The sequence below is a fragment of the Panthera pardus genome, unplaced genomic scaffold (genome assembly GCF_024362965.1).
Source record: "Panthera pardus isolate Hobbes unplaced genomic scaffold, ASM2436296v1 HiC_scaffold_8, whole genome shotgun sequence".
NCBI classification, from domain to species: domain Eukaryota; kingdom Metazoa; phylum Chordata; class Mammalia; order Carnivora; family Felidae; genus Panthera; species Panthera pardus.
In genome coordinates, this window is record NW_026527013.1 from 153547519 (window position 1) to 153562069 (window position 14551).

The 14551-nt window shown below is 52.2% G+C and overlaps 1 protein-coding gene and 1 long non-coding RNA gene across 5 annotated transcripts in view; one reads left to right on the top strand and one right to left on the bottom strand.

The window, feature by feature from the left end:
* Positions 1–5835: 5835 nt before the first annotated feature.
* Positions 5836–14551, bottom strand: part of HIPK2 (homeodomain interacting protein kinase 2) — a 180284-nt gene continuing 171568 nt past the window's right edge. For 2 of the 4 annotated variants that reach the window (XM_053897360.1, XM_053897359.1), the window contains exons 14-15: positions 10834–10991; positions 5836–9494 (exon numbers count right to left, since the gene is read on the bottom strand). In XM_053897360.1, the coding sequence (XP_053753335.1) occupies positions 8838–9494; positions 10834–10991 (815 nt within the window). In that variant the 3' untranslated portion in view covers positions 5836–8837. The remainder of the gene's footprint in view (positions 9495–10833; positions 10992–14551) is intronic. The other 2 variants (XM_053897361.1, XM_053897362.1) reach the window with 2 other exon arrangements.
* Positions 12400–13771, top strand: LOC109269093 (uncharacterized). Its single transcript, XR_002080940.2, has 2 exons — positions 12400–12747; positions 13427–13771. It is a non-coding gene; the product is annotated as an uncharacterized LOC109269093 (long non-coding RNA).

Genomic DNA, 14551 nt, shown 5'->3' on the forward strand with positions numbered 1-14551 from the left:
GAAACAAACCCAAACTCTTAGGGGAACCAGCACTTTCTAGCCTGTTCCTGTAAGACAGTGGGGCCCACTCTCTGAAGCGTCCCAAGGAAGATCTCTACTCCTAGGGGCTCTCTGACCCACTCCCCTCCCCCAGCTGCCCCTAGGTCCCCCGGCCCCCCCCCCCCCCCCCCCCCCCGCCCTGCTCAGCAGCAACTTACACAATCTCTAGGAAGCAATCTAGCTCCCCCACTCCCACTGGCCTAGGTTTCAACTCTCACTTTGACAGAGTAAAAGGTAAACACATCCTTTTGCGTTTATTTTGCTTTAAAGGAGAAAAGGAATTAATGACAGCAGATATATGGAAAACCCGGCCATTGAGTATGGGCGTAGGGGTGTATGACTCCCTCACTGCAAAACACCGATCAAAGTATTGCCGGGTGGGGGGGGCCCAGAAATAGCAGCTGTACCTCCAGGGCCACCTGAAGCCCAGTGTCTTCTACTGCCTGGTGACTGGACGTCAGTGGATTGACAGAAATGAAACATTTAAATCAAGACAAAATCAGTGAACCAGGTATCTGTTCTGTCTGCCTCTTCCACGGTGTCAGAGAGAAGGCCTCTTTAGAGACAAGTGTTGATACAGCATGGCATGAGGTGTTCACATCTGGCCCAGGCTACGGACTCACCCCTTCCCACTCAGTCCAGAAACCCGTTCACAATCTCTCGCGTTCATGACCAGTAACGTGGAGGGAAATGTGTGTGTTGGGCTACATAAGAGTACGGTTAGAAAACACCTGCCTTGGAGGGGCAGTCGCCGGGGTTTGAAGATGTCAGTTATAAACAGAAATTTTCTTTAAAAAGTACCAGTTTAAATGTAAACTATAAAACACTTTAGCTATAAAACGTAGCCAGAAATATGATTCAGTATCCACAGTCAATTACTTAGTCTACGCATTTAAAGTGTGGCTCTCTCGAGATCTTAGAAGGCTAACAGCATTTTACAGTAGCTAAAAACATATATACTCAACATGTGCATTTGAATATCACATTTCATTACAACACACAGAGAATAGTCTCTTCCTTGGTTTAGTTTTTGTTGTAAAGATCAGCTGTTTTCAGAATTCACTTAAGCAACAATGACCAGGGTGTGCATTAATCATTATCTGCAGCCCACACAGAGTTCATAGTCTTTTAAATCCCAAGATCAAGCTGGCTACATGATTTCAAAAAAGGCTAAAACCAGGATGAATGCCCACAGTTGAGGTAATTATTGCCATTAGGTCACAGTTTGTGTAAGGTAATGCATCTAAAACCTTCTTTAAAAAAATCTTTAGGTGTTCCGTCAGAATTCCAGAATACCTATTGAAACCAACCAGGATCTTAAATGCTGATTAGTTGGGTTTGCTTCCAATGGAGTTAAAGTTCTAGAAGGTTCTAGAACTTGTGTAAACTACCTAAGAATCGAGGCAAACAAGCCTGGAGCCAGTCAATAAAGAAGTTTTTTTTTTTTTTAAATAAAAAAGAAACAAAAAACCCACCCCAAACAACTGAGGAGATGTTTCATAACAAAGGATAACAGGTTCCTAAAAAATTAAAAATCTCGTCCTAAAGCATTTCTAAATTCTCGTCACCTTTCAACCAAATTAAAAATGCTTCGGTGTGACTGTGAATCTCATACTGCGGCAAGAGACTCTCCTTCCTTATATCCTAAAAGTTGGCTGATTTTTCTGTTTACACAACTGTTCCTTCCCCTTCCTTGAGAAAGCTATCTCAAAAGAAACCCTTATTTGGTTCCTCTTTCCAAGAGTCATCTTGTTTTTCTCCTCCCCTCCCCCCCCCTTTTTTGTTGTTTACACAAAGAAAAAAAGTTCCTGGACACCAGACCCACACACGGTATTTACACATTTGGTGTGAATCCTGCATCTGGTTCTACCCAGAGCTGACAAGTGGATCGATTTATAGAGACCAGAATTGTCATGATATTTATCAGTGCAGTAAAAAATAGCATTTTAAAAAAAATATATACCTTTAGTATTGCCTTTCTAGAATTAACTATAAGCAAGAAAAAATTATTATTTTTTTTTTTAAAAGAAGAAAAGAACACTTTTTTTCTTCACTCGTGAGAGTTTGTTGTAGCAGCACTACTAAAGCTAGTTGGTACGCTGGAAAGGAATCTAAAATGACTTCTACTACGAATCAAAAGAAACTCCCCTAAGACTTTCTCTAGAAGTCCAACTCACTCTGCCCCTTCTGCTTGCATCCAGGTCACGGCTCCCTCTTCACTCAGAGCTTCTGCTGGGGATCGCGCGGGGTGACGCTCCTTCAAGGTTTTCTCTGCGCACACGCACCGGAGGTGGCGGAGGCTGGCGGCCACGGGCCCGGTTTTGGACCTGGACCGACCCCGGGGGGCCCGGCCCGGCTCCCTCCCTAGCCGTGTAGCCCCGGGCACGCCGCCAGCTCTCCAAGCCGGGTGCCTCATCTGTAAAGGGGCTAATGGTGCCCCTTTCAGAGCACTGTGGTAAGACTGAATGACTCGAGATGACCGGTGAGCAAGTTTTAGCAGTGTTTGGCACACAGTAAACAGACGTACCGTCAAACGGTTCCTCGGAAAACACGAAGCCACTCATTGCTGTTAATGAAAAAAAGCGAAACGAAACGGTAGCTCAGTGAAGTCCCGAATAACAAAAATTTCACTAGAAACGTGGAGATTTTGGACCACCATTCTATTTCCTTTCTTTGACACGTGCCACTTTCTCAGAGCGTCGGCTTCCTCCTCTGTGAGTGGGGCGGCGACGAGGGTTCCAAGAGGTGAGCTGGTACAGGGCTTGGCGTGGGGCCTGGAGGACTGAAAGCATTCAGCGAATGCTGGCCGTTGCTTCCTTGAGGGACACTGCGAGTTTTAACAAACGGGAGGGAGTCAACAGAATGTTCTATCGCTGCGGTCTAGATTAGGGGCCCTCAACGACTTGCGGGGAGTCGAGCCGGGGGAATGTAGGAGGATCTCTGAGGAAGCGCACTCTGCAGGAGGGTCACTTCTCGGTACTGCTCACTGAGTCTGAAAGGAGCCACTGGCCGGGAGCTGGCCCTCTGGAACTTCTGGGAGCCGCGAGAAAGATGTGAAGCCCTTCCACTAGCTTGGGCCACTCTAGCGAGCATCGGTACCAAAAGCCTTCAGAAGTTTCTATTGCGTTTAAATGTCTTTCCGCCATCTTCAGCTCTCGAGTAGCCCAACTGAGATTCGACTGAGTCTAGTCTGTGCAGAGTAGAAGCGAGAGTCCTAAGGCATCCAAGTGGAAAAGTACTGACACCCCAAGAGCAGCTCCAGCGTGCGCGGGACCCCCCTCCGCCACCCCCCCCCCACCCCCGATGCAGCTCAGCTTCCCCGTGGAGGGTCCGCTCCGGTCTGTACCCGTGGTGACATGACATCAGTAAAGCCCACGTGTTTGTGAGGCGCCTCCAGGTTGCCAATAGCAGCAGCATTTAGGGTTACTAATCTCCACTCCTCTTAAAAGATGAATACAGTTTGAAATGGACGCAATAAAAAAAGAATACAAGTCAGGAGACGGGAAAGAGAAAGACAAATGGCATTGCATCACTAATGATGTCGTTATTGCCCGGAAAGGAAAGAGAGGGATGCCATTTTGTCCCTGTCTGGAGGTGTCTTTGAGAAGGGTTCTTTGGCTAAAAAAGGGAACATTTCACCTTCCTTTCCAGTTTGGTAAGGACATCTCTGGCCTGCTGAATTTCTGAGGCTTCCCCATCTGAAACCTGCCAGACGCGTCGGAAAGAACGGCACGGAAAGTGCTTCCGGGGCTGGAATGTTTCCTGGCAAAGTGGCTCACGCCGGCGTCGTGCAATCGCAGGCCAGGCCTGCGGAAAAGAGTCCTCGCCTCCCTGTCGAATTCCCTCTGCTACGTGCGGGCGCCTAGTGATCTTCTGGTTTCTGTTCCCTGTCCCAGCAGCTGCTGGGCAGGCCGGCAGGGGCCCCACGCCCCACCCGGGCCCCGGCACCAGAGGGCCTGGGGTGAAAGCCGGGGCCGGCTCACGGACACCTCGTTTCACCAACCACAGCCCATCAGCAGTAGCTCCTTAAGCCTCCTCATCTCCTTCCTCCAGTTTCCAAGAAAGTCTGCTCCACTCGCTCACACGCACTCACACAACCGAAATCCCCCACCACACGCTTGCTCACAAATGAGTGTCTGCCCTTCCAAAGATCTGGTCAAGGGAAGTCAGCCCGTTAGCAGCTGTGCTAATCTCACCTTCCCTTCCTCACGTCCAACCATCTGGTGTCTGGGCGGGTTGAGCCTTCCAGGGTGAAGAAGGCAAGGCCAGCTGGCTCCCCCAGCCTGCAAGCCACTCGCCGCCAGTAAGGCCAGAATGCAGATACAGTCCAGGAGACAACCGTCGGGTTTGCCTCGACCCTTCCTTTCCCTCTGAATTCCATCAACCGCCATGTACCGCTTCACAGTATTAATTGGCATCGAGCCTCAGACTCTCCCACCCGTCGGCCTGCTCACCCCTTCCCTTGGAAACAGCCAAAACGTCATCAAAGAGGCACTAAGCACAAGAAGCATTATCCACCTGTCCTTCCCGAGGCTGCAATTAGATGGTTCTCCTTGACCTGTCCTTTTGCATTTTTCCCCCTTCGTCTTTGCTAGGCTTCTTTATTTTGAGCCAGTGAAGAAAAGATGATGCTCTAGGTTATTTGTGGTCGAAACCAGGCTGAGGTTGGCATCCCTTTACTTCGGAGCTTGGTCCCAGGGACGGGCAGGCTTTCAGTCACCCGACTGGCCAGGGTGACTCAGAGCCGAAGGACGGGCCAGGAGGTCCGGGCAAGTGCTAAGGAGCGCACAAGGAGTGGGGCCTCTCCCACTGGGGTCTTCTGGTCCACAGCTCTGTGCTTGGGACTAGAGGAGGAGGGGGGGGGGTGGGACGAGGGGAGTACGCGCTCGTGTTTGCCGAGCGCCTGCAGGGCTGGGTACCGCCCCGCAGCGCCCTTCGTCATAATCTTCCGCAAAACCGGCATTTCAACCCCAAGTCTATGGTTTCTGGGTTTGGTGGGCAGTCTGTGGGCACCTCGAGCCGATCAAAGAAAGCCCATCACGCACAGGGCAGAGCGCACTGAGGGGATGGCCGTGAGGCCCCACTGTGCCCCTCCGCTGGCCAATGCTTTCAGGTGGGGCTGCGCCCACAATGGTGAGGGGTGCTTGCCGTCGCCAGCGCTCCTCTGGCCTCTGACCATCCCTCTACCTTTTTTTTTGGCTCCTAGTTCTGTCCCTAGAATTGCGTGCTGAGAAGAGGTACTTGGGGGAGGGAGGGGGGGAGACGGGAGAAGTGGGCAGTGTGGTGAGTGAGCGGAAGGCAGGGAAGTGAGGCTGAAACTTCCCAGGGGAAGGTGCCACCTGCCTAGCACCCTTATGTCAGCTCATTCCACTCAGTGGCTTCTGGGAGGGGACAACCGTCTCTGCACTGAAGGAGACAGGCCACACTCCTGGTGCGCTGAGGGGAAAGGGAAGGACATCTGGTCAGCTCTAGGCAGAGGGGCTTTCTTTTGCATGACAGGTAAGCATCAGATGCGAGGCAGGCCAAGAATGCAGTCAGCAGATTCCAGAAGCACAGGAGAGCACAGAGGACGTGGGGAAAAAACCACAGCTAAGAGTCCGGCCCAGGAGATGTCACCTCAGAACTCTTCCCAGGCCACTGAGAATCTAGACGGTGACCATGTTGTCGAGAGTCCCATCTGGCCTGCACAGAGACAAGGCCTTGATTCTTCTTCAAACTTTTGTTCTGTGGTCGATCTTTCTTGACGGCTCTTTGTGAACTAGAGATGACAAAAACAGTTTTCCTAATTCCTGTGTCTTTCCTTTTTATTTTTGTTTTTTTTTTGTTTTTTTTGTTTTTTGTCTAACAAAACTGGACATCCATATGTCCTTCCTGCCTACTCAGAGACTCACAGATATAATAAAATAAGTTTAAATATTAAAGAGAAAACACAAAGATACTGGGAATAAATGTGCATTTAAAACCCCAGCTAAAATATCAACATGATGAAAACGATAATAATTACAATGGTAATAACCAAAATAATTAGTACAATAATATTATCTTTATGAGCAGCATGGAACTTTCATTCCTGATCTGGAAGAAAAGAAAGAAAATATCAGGTGAAAGAGTAAGAGACTTCCAACGTAAGTAGACGAAACGAGCTTCTTTAAATGGAAGGCTATGCTGTCTTTGCCCCTAAGAGATCAGATCTAGGAAGGGCTGGAAGTCGACTGTGCAAGGGGATCAGGCTGTGACCCAGCAAGGCAAGGAGAGTCTCATCTGCAGCCAAGACTTCTGTCCCTGGTCATGAGGAAATGTTCTGGGGCTCTGCTGCACGTCAGGAACAGGCGGACTTTCCCGGCCGGCGTGGCCCTGGCTCCCATTTCCCCCCACTCTCTCCGGACTGGCCATTTTCCCTGTGGTCTCTGACAGAGAGCACTTCCTCACTTCTGGGTAAAGAGTATCGATCGGCCGATCGGTTGGCGGTTCCACAAGGAGAGGGTCTTGTCCTGGGCTTGCCTGCCGGGGACACGGGAGCTGCCTGCGCGCCTCCAGTGGGCCGTGGGGTCCTTCCTTCCAGCCTAAGGCCTGGACTAAGTGGGTTCCAGTTCGGGGACCTATTTCTTTGTTAGATGAGCAGAATTTATGGCTGGGGAGGGGGAGTTTCCAGAGTTATTTTACATTTCACAGCTAACAGCTAAGGTAGTGGCTTGGCTTCATGACTGAATCAGGCTGGAGAGCACTATAAAACCACTGTTCACAGTAGATGGTTAAGGGAGACTGTGGAGGGGGGCGGGGAGCGTGAGGATGAACTGACAAAACCAGGAGCCATCTCTTTGCACCTTGGAAACTTGGCTTTGGGATCGGTTAGGATTCAGCATCGAGAATCAGACAATTAGGACCACCCTTCCGAGCCCCATCTGTGACCAGACAGCGTCTCCCAACATTCACGTATCCAAGAATAATTTGCTATGAATGGAGCTTTCCCTACTCCCCCCCACCCCCACCCCCTGCAGTGTTCAAAGCCTGAGAAAACTTCCAGAATGTATCAAAGGTGCAAAGAGGGCAAAGGGCAAATTTCTTTGGAAACTTAAGTGCCCGTGGGAGTGTTCCAAAGTGCAGTGTAAGACCCCCTCGTGACCCTCTTAAATGTCCCTCCGACCTTCTGCCCACCAGACCCCTCTAAAAACCAAAGCCAAAGTCGAGTCTTGGGTAGGCCTGGTAATGTGAGGAAAGATTCAGCAGCAAACAAAGGTTGATGGTTGTCTACAGAGGGAGGGATCTGGCAGAATCGTGAGAGCAAAACACAGCTGGTGGAACCAGAGAGAGGGGCAGGGCCGTGCATGAACGTGGGGTGGGCCTGAGAGCCTGGTGCTGGGTACCAGGCCTCCTCTCCTCTGTCCCTTTCATATTAGGAAGGAGGTAGCCGCCAGGCAAGGCCAACATTTCCACAAACACAGCTGGGACCTCTGCTCCCACAGTACTAGAGCCAGCCCCACTGGTGGACTGAAGGCAGAGTGGGGAGAAGGTGCAGGGTGGGGAGTCTCTCTTGTTCTTTGTCTCCAAGATAAAAGTCAAATTTGTCCACCCACCATCCATCTCCCACGTCTCTCTCAAGATCCACGGGTGCCCCCCGCTCCTGCCAGCTCCCTGATGCCCCTCTATTAGCAAACAGCTCAAAAAAGACAACAGGTATTAAAATAAAGTTAAAACTCAAAACAAAACAAAACAAAACAAGGAAAGACCAGAGTAAAATCTACAACAGCACAAGAGAAGAGCTGAGGTGATGTGACTCGCCTCAGTCAGCTTCTTGGAGTACCATGGAAATCAACCCTCACACCGCGTCTGTCGGTCGGTAAGGCACTAGGAGGGAACGGTGTAAAATCAAGGATGCGAGAGCCGTGATGGCGGCGCCGAGGGACACACAGGGAGGGTGGCATCCACGCTCACACCCACACACACTCGTTCGTGCTCACACACCTGGACCACCACACTGGTTACATGCCTATGTTATACCACTTTTTTTTTTTTTTTTTTGTGCAATTACATTGAGTAATAGTCTATTGGTATCATCGGAGTTGAACACAAAGTAGAAAACGGGTGTAGACTGCTACATTCTACTAGGGTGTCGGCGACGACCACTAGCCCTATGCTACGTGACTAGGGATTGATTCAAAGAGAAAATAAATCTTCAGGAAAGAAAAAAAACCCCTAAAGTTTGCAACACACATTATTAATGACACCGGAGGAGTAACATTGCTTAGGGATTTATCCAGAGTGCTCGGGAAGAGAAAATGCGCCCTCTGCTAAGGGGTCTTCCGTCAGCCCTGGCCACCCCCCACTCCAGTCCTGACAAATGAGCCAGAACTGGGCTTTTGCCAACCCCACACCAACCCCCAGATATCAGCCTCCTCAGGCCATGGCCTGACCTTCTAGAGGGCTGCTGACCCTTTAGAGTTCTGGAAAAATCCCTAATTCTTATGTTCCATAATTAAAAATCTATTGGATTTCCACATCAGGTGTCCCTGACAGCAAATTCTTAAATGTCACTTGCCGCCATATGAAAATAATCTTTGAGAAGTTCATAGATAAAGTTCTTCAAAAACTGGGGCCCCCCATTTCCAGAATTTTCCGTCGCTCTCTTCTTCTCCTTTCCAGTTTGGTGCAGAATGGGTTCGTGAGCTGTGTTTTTTGTTACTGACGTTTTCTTTTTTTTCTTTTTCTTTTTTAAAATAAAAAGCATAGATTTCCCCCTCCTCAATCCCTTCTTTTTAAAAACGTTCTCTTCTCTGCTCTAAGTCCCCCCACCTCCTAGTTCAAGTTTCATCTGTGTCTGTCCCTGCCCCCTGCCCCCCCTGCCCCGTTGCATTGTTTGTGTGCCGCATCTTCAGTATAAAAAGCCCGGCTCCCACCTCACCCCTCCTCCCTCCTCCCCTCTGGCCATCCTCCCTCCCCTCCCCTCCCCTTCCAGTGTTTATATGTAAGGGTACTGGTTGACCTTGGCGGGGCTCAGTGGGTATCCAGTGTAGACGGTGGAGGCTGGAGAGGCGCTGATGTAGGTCTGGTGGGCAAACTGGGCTGGATACTGACTCGGGTGGATGGTGGGCGAGGGCAGGACCCGGGGGCCCATGCTCACGGGGACCTGATGGACGATGCTGGCCGGGTAGGCAGTGTGCTGCACGGTGTGCCGTGCTGAGCCTTGGGAGGCCACCAGATGGGCCACGGTGCCGGTGGAGCCCAAGGCCGCGGGCGCCGTGTAGGTGTAGAGGTGGGGCTGGGTGGGGAGGTGGGCTGCGGCGGCAGCTGCGGCCAGGTGGGGGTGCACAGTGCCGTGGCTGGGGCTGTTGTGCGGGAAGGAGTACGGGGCCTGAGCCATCGTGGGAGTGATGTAGGCCTGCTGCCGGCGGTGGCTCCCGGCGCGCTCTGCGGTGATGTGCTGCTGAGCCTGGAGGAGGAGAAGCACCAGGAGAGGGCTGCATTGGGGGCCAGACACGTGGGAGGAGAGGAAGGGGAGGAAGAGGAGGGGAGGGGGAGGATGAAGAGGAGGGGAAGAGAGTAAAGTGAGGAGGGGGAGGACGGTGCGGGAGGGAGGGGGAGGAGGGGGAGGTTGGTGAGCGGGGAGGGGAGGAGGGAGTGGGAGAAGGAGGGGGAGGTGGGCGGGGGGTGGAGGAAGAGGAAGAAGTGGGAGGGAGAAGGGGGAGAAAGGGAGGAGGGGAGAAGGGGGGGAGTAGGGAGGGAGGGGGAGGGAAAGAGAGAGAAGTGAGAAGGGGTAAGAGAGGAAGGGGAGGAAAGAGAGGTGGGGGTAGGGAGGAGGGGAGGGCGGAGGAGGAGGAGGGAGGAGGGAGAGGGGAGGAGGCCAGAGCCATTGGAGTGACAGCAGGTGTCCCCCTTGCCACATTAGCCTGGACTGAGAAGGGGCCAGAATGGCCGTAAGATCAAGCCAGCTGAAAAGGTAACAGGAGACTGTGTCTCCTCAGAGCACATGGGTCCAGGAAGTGTCAAAGGAGCCCCTCTTTGAGTGACAAGTGCTTCCTCCCTCACTGTGAAATCCTGTCCTCTAAAATCCTAGGCTCTTGGAAACTCTGTTGTTTGAAGTTATGTTGGTATAAATCTCTTCCAGAGAGCCTGAGTCATGATGACACAGGGACGCAGCCTCAGGTTATCAAGTGCACCACTTCGGATGAGGGGTTTCTGAACACAAACTCCCCCTTCACTGCACCTCCATGGTGTCTGAGGAAACAGGCCCCTGGGTCCGCTTTGCAATTCAGACCTGACCTAGACCCTCTGCACACAGGCTGGCTCTGTCCATGGAGACCCTGCTTCATGTATAATTCCACCTGAACGCCACCCACCCTCTCCAAATCCTCTCTTGCCCTCGGTTTGGGGTTTTCTGGGTGTGGTCTGGCCTCCCTCACTGCAATGAACAGCAAGCCCGACTCCGTCAGACTATCTCCCTGGAATCCTGGTCTGACTGGGCCAGGACACCGTGGCTTACCCTTCGCTAGGCTGAACTGGCAAGACGTGGGCCATCCTATTGTTAAGCTTTGGCACCACGTCACTAAGTGCTTTGTGACATCGGACAACTCATTTTACTTTGGGCTGGCTCTGTGTGACCCAGTCATACCAGCTCCCCCAATGGTAACCCATGGCGGGAAGAAGTCAGAGGTCCCTCAGGATGCGTCCTGCCGCGAGGGGGGGCTGAGGCTCTGTGGGCGGGGTGAGGGGCCCCAGCGGTGACCTGCTACCGGGCCGGGGAACGGAGGGGATGGCACTGACGTGCTGGCTGCTGGGACAGGATCAGGAGGCACTCACCTGGCTGAGATTGAGAGGCTGCTGCTGCTGGAAATGCGGTCCCGGCCGCTGTTGCCGGTAGGTGATGGCTCCGGACGAGCTCCCTGAAGAGTGACCGCTGGTGGAGGTCACGTTGCTGGAGGACTTGGACTTGTAGGACGAGTGCTGGCCAGTGTTGACTGTGTGAGGAGGAGCGACAGGTCACAGAGGGATCACACATCCTCCTCTGCCCAGAAGACCCTGCCCCTCCAGGAAACAACGGTGGTCTTCCGGGAAGGAATGGGTTCCCAAGACTGGCCCATCAAAGTCAGCCTCGTCTCCCCTGGACCCAGTTAAGAGTCTGCCCAGAGTCTGGACGGGCCGCTGGGCTTTGGCTCGCCCCAGGGGTTAGGAGCCCATCCCAGCTTGCTGGACTTTAGGATTCTCATCTGGTGACATGGAAAAGCACAAGGAGAGTGTAACGCAGGAAAGGAGGAGAGGTCTCTGTGGCTCTTCGTGCCCCATGGGGCTTGTCTGCTGAGATCCAGAGACACAGTGACAGATAAGCAGGGCGTGGATAAACAAGCCTCAGAAAGAGGACCACACACGTCCTGAGGGAAAAACAACTCATGGTTGCTAGTGTGAACTAGGCGGGTATGAATGAAGACGCTAAGTATGAATGAAGCATCCGCCAGTGAGCAGGCAGGCCCTTGACGTAACTGGGTTGGATCAATTCCATTACAAATCTCAGGGTGGTGAAACCAAAGTCAAGGAGGAGATGGCTAGGGCCAGCAAGAGGGAACACTGAGTAACCGCTGAAGGAGAGAAACACGAAGAGTGAAGGTTTGGGACACCGGCAACTTGGGGATGGGAGACGGGGGTGCGCGCTGAAGTCCACGAGGAGCCTCCCTGCCCCACAGGCAGCAGAACGCCCTCCCCCCACCCCCACCCCGGAGAGCGAGGGCTGCCTCACTGGGGAGGGAGGTGGTGGGTCCTACCAGGGACCCCCAGATCTGTGCATTGGCACCTGTGGGTCTTCTCCTCCCACCCACTGAATCAGAACCCCATGGGGAGGTGCCTGGGAATCTGTATTAGTAATAAGCGCCCCAGGAGAGGAGGCAGCCAGGCCCTGGTGTACGGAGCTATGCTAAAGCCAAACCCATTCAGACTCTCAAAGGCCTTCCAAAACCTGGGGGGTTGAAGGGTTTGGGGGACCCACTGCAGGGTAAGAGAAGGAAAGCCGCAAATGTCGGCCATGGGCAGGGCCTGGTTTCTCCCCTTTGCTCAGCCGCAGTGCTACTGTGGTGGGGCCAGAGTCCTTGCTGGTCAGTAGCAGGCCACAACTGTGCTTGCTGTGTGGGCTCCAGCGGTGGAGGTTGTCTCTCTGTCCCTGTTCCAACTTTCCGGGCACTGCGTGGTGATTATATTTGAAGGAAAACCCTGAGCTCGAGTTATCCGTAGCTTGAGTCTACAGTGAAGAGGTTAGAAGTTGTAGATGAAATGGTGTGACAGAGCCCAGCATGCACCTCTTACCAGCACTGCGGGGACAGGGAACGGGGGGCTGGGTCAGAGAAGGGGACCTCCAGATAAGGGGTGGGGTCTTGTGAGGGACCAAGACATTAAGATGGGGAGCCAGACTCCTGTGAGGTCCAGCCGCATGGCCTTGGTCCACTTAATTAATCTCTCGGTGCTTCCATTTTCGTATCTGGAAAACTGGGAGAATAATGGTAACTCTATAGGGTGGTCATGAGGTTCATATGAGTTAATGTACATAGAACACTTAGTGTCTGTCATGTGTTAAGCTCTTAAATGCATTAGCTATTGTTAATATCTTTCTGAGCCTTGTCTCCTGGCTAAAGCTGATGCTCAAGGAACAGGTGTCTCCTCCAAGCCGGGACAACCAAATCCTGTCTCCTGGAAATGGGAAGCTGGAAGCCTGGGAGTCACCGGGTCAGGGTGAGGCAGTGCTCCAGAAAGCAGGCGTTGGGCCTCCAACAGCCCAGGTCTTAGGAGTTCTGGCTCCTGCCCAGCCTGGGATGTGGTTGTTGAACTTTCCCTCAGCTCTCTTAATTCCTTCCAATACATTATGGGTCTGACGGCATAAGTGTAGAGTTCACTCAGCTGCCTTCCAAAGGAGCCTTAACTAACCCAAGAGATCTGGGAAGGTTATGTGAGAAATCCCCAGGGCTCCTTCCTGAGCTCAGAACCACAGGAGGGGTAAGTTCTGTAAGAAAACGGACTGCGGTCTGCACAGCATTTGTTGTGACTTGAGCCCAGGGAACACCTGGCTGGCTACAACCTGTTCACACCTCGGCCTCTGTGGGTCACCTGGGCACCAGGAAGCTGAAGAAGGCTGCTGTTTGGATTTTTCTGAGCCTGGGTGTTTCTCAACACCACAGGCTGGGGACAAGCAGGCATCGGAATGAAGTTCCTTCCTGCCTCTTACCTGTCACTAGAAAGACTCTGAAGCATGTCCCCACAGGGGAAAATAAATCTCTCTTCACAGTGGAAAGTTAGACCATGGGGTTCCCCGGAGACGGCAGCACTGGTTGCTTTAGAACCAGTAGTCTTACCGCGGGGAATGACCTCCCCCGTTCCAATCTTTTTTTTTTTTTTGGTTGGAAATATCCCTCAGAGACTCTCAGCCGTTCAGACAGCACGCAGTCCTTGTGGAAAGACAGTGGGGTAAGACCTCTGAGCCGCCCCGCCGCACGCAGGCACAGAGCGCGATGGGCCGAGGATGGAACCGGTTAATATAACCTGAAAGGCGTGAAATGCGGCTCCACAGAGCTGTCCTCTCTTGCCTTGGTGGTTTCTCAAGACACACAACTGCTGTTATACTGGCAAAGCTGGCCCTCAGCCTCTTCACTCGTCTCCACCAAGGGTTGGACCAGGTGGTCTTAAAGTTTCAGTAACTCTCCTCAAAATTTTGTCACCTCCCATGGAATGGCACCAGCATCAAAGCCTGACAAAGCTCCAAGCTGGACGGTTTCTTTCTTTTTTTTTTAAACATCTTTCTTTCTTTCCTTATGTTTATTTTTGAGAGAGAGAGAGTGTATGTGTGTTCGCGCGCGTGCACGCGTGAGGGTAGGGGAGGGGCAGAGAGAGAGGGGGCACAGAGGATTTGAAACAGGCTCAGCACTGCCAGCAGAGGGCCTGATGCAGGGCTTGAACTCACGAACTGCGAGATCATGACCTGAGCTGAAGTTAGACACTTAACCGACTGAGCCACCCAGGTGCCCCCACGCTGGAAGATTTCCAACCTGCGGAAATCTGGCCGCTCTCTCATGCATCCTTCATCTAGTTTTAAAAGGCCAAGAAACATTTAGCACCAGCCACCTTTAAAAACAAATGAATTCGTAGATGACCTCAAGAAGATCCGTCTTGAGCCATCATCCATCTTTTAAAGGGATCATTACTGTGACAGAGTCCCCCTGGGGTGTCTCAGAGCAGGGGTATTCCCGACATAACAGAGTAACAAAAATCACTGTCTCATGGTTGCAGGTCTCAATCCCTGATTTGAAATCCCTGGGACCACACATTCATTTTTGAAATGCAGAAGTTTAGGTTTTAGAAAGGTTCAACGTATTAGGTTACCCCCAGCAGAGCCTTGGGCACCACTTTGTAATCAAAGACATGAAGATTCTCTCTCCAAAACACAGGGATATTTCACTACGGGGCACAAATGACTACGACAAAGAGACTGTGCACGGCCCCTCGTTGACTCAGGCCAGGTTTCACCACCAATGAGTTTGCTATA